General features: G+C 43.8%; 1 protein-coding gene and 1 pseudogene across 1 annotated transcript in view; both read right to left on the minus strand.

Annotated features, from left to right (window-relative positions):
• Nucleotides 1-2,955: 2,955 nt before the first annotated feature.
• On the minus strand, nt 2,956-4,554 carry LOC139022549 (jeltraxin-like; annotated as a pseudogene).
• Nucleotides 4,555-4,837: 283 nt separating this feature from the next.
• LOC112074371 (carbonic anhydrase 6-like) overlaps nt 4,838-5,000 on the minus strand; it is a gene marked incomplete at its 5' end in the record, with an annotated part of 1,594 nt that continues 1,431 nt past the window's right edge. Inside the window, one exon of the mRNA XM_070440490.1 lies at nt 4,838-4,878. Within this exon, the coding sequence (XP_070296591.1) occupies nt 4,838-4,878 (41 nt within the window). The remainder of the gene's footprint in view (nt 4,879-5,000) is intronic.

A 5,000-nucleotide genomic window follows, 5' to 3' on the forward strand; every position in this document is an offset into this window, starting at 1 on the left:
CTACTGCTTCACTCTGTTCATTCATATATGCAAATCACTTTAACCATATCTACACTGTAACATACTACCTCAATCAGACAATACAATAAACCTGTGATACACTGCCGATTTGCGATCTTGTATGTAGCTCACTTACTACACTAAGCATTTTATGAGTCGAGGTCTGTCACGCTGTCTGTTATCTAATTAGTAGCACATCTTCAACACTGCCCGTACGTAACTGGACTAGTATTACCCTAAACACTAACAAAAATCCAGAATATATAATCACGACCTGCTATGCATTTCTAAGTTATAATTAAGACCTGCCTACTTTATGCTATGATATCAAGTTACGCTGAGCTATGTTATTATTGAGCCTTCATCTACTCCGTTAACCAACTCAAAGTAAGGACCTCTCCTCCACTCTTGCACAGACCTGTTAGTATAGTTCCTTTAAAGAATGGCCTCTACCTAGTACCACTTCATTTAACTTGGTCATAACTAGCCTCTCTACTGTATATAGCCCTCTATATTAGTCTCGCTGCTGTATATAGCCTCTCTACTGTATATAACCTCTCTACTGTATATAGTCTCTCTACTGTATATAACCTCTCTACTGTATATAGCCTCTCTACTGTATATAGCCTCTCTACTTTATATAGCCTCTACATATACCTCTACTGTATATAGCCTCTCTACTGTATATAGTCCGCTGCTGTATATAGTCTCTCTACTGTATATAGCCTGTCTTTTTACTGTTGTTTTATTTCATTACCTATCTATTGTTCACCAAATACTTTGTTTTGCACTGTTGGTTAGAGCCTGTAAGTAAGCATTTCACTGAAAGGTCTACACCTGTTGTATTCGGTTCACGTGACAAATAAACTTTGATTTGATATTCAGTATAATTACATAAAAACACATGTCATTATGTGAATGGCAGGTGATGGTGTTATCTAGAATACATACTGTATAGCATTATCATAGACCATGTTCCTCAGAAACCCTAGGCAACAGCAGAGACTATGGTCTGGGATAACATAGACTGGTAACTAACCTCAGAAACCCTAGGCAACAGCAGAGACTATGGTCTGGGATAATGGACTCTTTTGGTAAACAACTCTCCCAACAAATCACGAGGCATACATGTCTATTACAGCATATTGGGTGACTGTCACTCATATTCCATTCACCCAGTTCAATTTAACAGTGATAGGTTTAGGCTACTACATGATACTAGAAGTTTCTCTGTACCAATCATGAGGTTCCTACAACTTAGCCTATGAATGACAGTTTACAACGTAGGTTTTCGTGGAAATTCAGTACTGAGAGACTTGGTCATTTCTACAATCATCTATATTTAATATCGATTAATTATTGCAATAATGAAACCGTCAGCCCAACAGTCTTGACTGCTGGACTGAGAGTCTACCCTTTATAGACATTGGCCAGTTTATATAGCTAATACCCAGAATGCTTTGGTTCCACCCCTCCCATATAGATTGGGGGGCACCATAAGTCTCTTTGGGCTCATCCTGTCTTTATCTGCTCCTGGCGTTATCTTAACCCTCGACCCTGGCCTAATTTCCCAGATGCCAGGATGTCTAAGGACCATTGAGGCCTTTGTTCTACTCCTCTCTATTCCAGTTTACAACCACCCCACATCCTGTCACTGGAATGCCAGCCGTAAGGTTTTATCACCAAGTCAATCAATTGTCAGCTCAAGCTATCTCTAGTAAAAACTATACGCCCAGATTAGCTGGAGTGGAGATCATAAAACACAGCATTAGCAGGACAGAAATATCTTACTGTTTGTTTAGTAAATAATTGTTACATATCCAACAAATAAGGTGAATACATCATTTTTCTATCGCAAGGTGCACACAGGTCGAGAGACAAATTTGATGTGACAGACAGTGACATTCAATACCACCTTGCACACACTTGCCTGCGTCTAGTTGATATTGGGTGTAATCATTAGTGCAACAGTTACAAATGACAGTTTCTATTGGACAAATTCAGGTATGTTTTTTCCCCCCGTTTTTTGTTCCGTTTGCCTCTGTTTAAGAAATGTTTTTCAACAGAATCGGCAGAATGAACACACAACCTGATCACGCGTCAACACAGTTCACAGTTTCAGGAGCAGCCACGTTGTATTCCTTCTCGCATCTACGTTATACGCTCTCCTCCTTTCACCTTCATCCCTTCGCTTGTCGACTTCAATGCACAACACATCAGCTGCACGTGACCAGGCGAAAAAACCTTTCCAAGCCTAACCGCTACATCTTTGAAAAATAGTGTGTTTTAATCAATTATTTGGTGACGTGATTATATTTCATATAGTTTTATCTAAAAAGGATAACTTTTTAAACGTTTAAAAAAGTTTTTATGAAATTCACTGAGGAGGATGGTCCTCCCCTTCCTCTGAGGAGGAGCCTCCATTGGTCCAGGAAGTTGTGTGACCTGGTTGTCTTCCTCCCTCTGTGGTATATATATATATGCCCTCCAGAGAGGCCTGGAACCAAGCAGTTTCATCTTCTGCTTCATCTGCTTGGCGACWCTGTTCTACATCTGGCTGGTCGTCACGGAGACCAAGAACAAGACCTTCCTGGAGATCAGTCGGATGTTCGCTCACGAGGAACCAGGTAGAGCCAATCAAATCAGAGACAGGAGAGGTCACGGGAAGGTCACGGCCTTCTAAGGAGGTGGATTACGGCCATTTAACGAGGAGTCTGTTGGAGAGAAGAAAAGAGAAGAAAATAACAGGCTCTTCTGTTTGAAAGGTGACAGAGTGGCCTGGAACCAGTTGATGTAATCTAGATTTATTAAATTAAATTGTGTTTAAAAATAAAAAATAAAAATATATTTCTGTGATATCTGTCTTGAGTGTCTGTTCTGTAGTTCACTGGCTTTGTAGCGTGTCTAACGATACATGTCTGTTAGATTTAATAAAATAAACACAAGATGCTTTCATATAGAACTTTATTAAAGAAAACAAAAGATACGAATACGATAGATGGCTGATGCTCTGAGCCCACACGTACATTCAGAGATCTTCTGCGATTCCCTTCCCTTTATACAATAAACATTGTTATACTGAACCTGTCACTCATGTCTCAAATAGATGAGTTATCCTTCATACTCAATAGTCAGTAGCAGTAAAGGATAGATTTGATATATTGACTGGACATCATTTATATTTTATTTCCGTTTCAACGCGTTTCGCTACGTTGTGCCCTACTGAACACCACCCAAGATGCTGTGCTGCAGTTGCAACCCCTCTCCCTCAGTGACACCTGTAGTCTGTCTCCAGCTGCACCCCTCCATAGAGACTCAGAGGTGTGACCCCCCAGCTAAACACGTTCCCCCTGGGAGAGGTGGTGTCCTCACAGGACATCTGTTCCCGGATTTCAGCCGAGTTCAAAACGTAGTCCCACACGTTGACATCCGTTATCTGACCCACGAAGGCGTCCGTGTCAGAGATCCCCAGGAAGCCGTCCTGGTCCTTCCCCAGGATGAAGACCCCTGCTGGGCTGACTGTGTATCTCCTCCGGAGGTACTGCTCCTCCCCCACCACCCCGTTGATCCACAGCTCAGCACCCCCGGAGTGAGACGACCAGGTGACACAGTAGTTGACCCAGTCACGGGAGTGGAAGTTGTGGGGCAGGTTGACAAACTCGTTGCCGATCCACAGACCCACCTGGATGGATCACATGAAAAATAGAAATAAGTCTTAATGACTTCATCATCCCTCCTCATCCATCCCTCCCTCCTCCCTCCCTCCCTCCCTCCCTCTTCCCTCCCTCCGCCGCCCTCGCTTCATCATCCCTCCCCCTCCCTGCCTCCCGCCCTCGCTTCATCATCCCTCCCTCCCTCCCTCCCTGCCTCCTCCCCCTCCCTCGCTTCATCCATCCCTCCCTCCCGCCCTCGCCTTCATCATCCCTCCTCGCTCCCTCCTCCCTCCTTCCTTCCTCCCGCCCTCGCTTCATCATCCCTCCCTCCCTGCCTCCCTCCTCCCTCCTCGCTTCATCCATCCCTCCCTCCTTCCTTCCTTCCTCCTGCCCTCCCTCCTTCCATCCATCCCTCCCTCCTTTCCTTCCATCCATCCCTCCCTCGCTCCCTGCCTCCCTCCTCCCTCCCGCCCTTGCTCATCCACCATCCTCCCTCCCTCCCTCCCTCCCTCCCTCCCTCCCTCCCTCCCTCCCCCCCACCCACCTCATATCCCACGGTGATCATCAGTTCGTTATCGTTGCCCTGGCTGGAGCTATGACAGGACAGTTTGTATTCTCTCCAGGGCGTGTCCTCAGTTGCATGCAGGCGGTGAAGGAGTGCAGGTCCATGAGGAGCCAGGTGGGCCCGGCAGAGCTCTCTGTGTTGCTCTCTGGGAAGTGGAGCACCAAGGGAACATCACTTCTGGCTCTAAAAGGGGGGACAGGAGTGATAGGGTTAACATCTGACTCAGAAGACAGATTGCTATACAACTACTGAACAATCCATTCTCTAAATATAAGTAATCGAATTAGAAATCATAAAATAACAACTTCATGTAAAGTGTTACCCTATACATGACATGTACCTGTGTAGTAGTTATGTTTCTAACTACTATTGTAACTATTAATGTAACTACTATTGTAACTATTATTGTAACTACTATTGTAACTATAATGTAACTGTTATTGTAAACTACTATTGTAACTGTTATTGTAACTGTTATTGTAACTACTGTGTAATAACACATTGGTGTTATTACACATAATATATAGAGCACATCGTAGCGTACGGTGTACTCATAAGTAACTACTCACCATGTTAATATATAAGAGCACCTCGTAGTGTACGATGTACTCATAAGTAACTACTTCACCATGTTCGGAAGGCCTTCCATCCCCAATGCACCTACATGAACAAAAAACAAGTTAGAGAGTCAGTTCACTTAAACTTCCCTCATTTTGCTTTCCGTTTAAAGGTAAATAGAGAACACTCTTACTTGAACGTATGTGTTTTCCAAGAGAAGTTAT

Source organism: Salvelinus sp. IW2-2015, unplaced genomic scaffold, assembly GCF_002910315.2.
Source record: "Salvelinus sp. IW2-2015 unplaced genomic scaffold, ASM291031v2 Un_scaffold2604, whole genome shotgun sequence".
NCBI lineage: Eukaryota > Metazoa > Chordata > Actinopteri > Salmoniformes > Salmonidae > Salvelinus > Salvelinus sp. IW2-2015.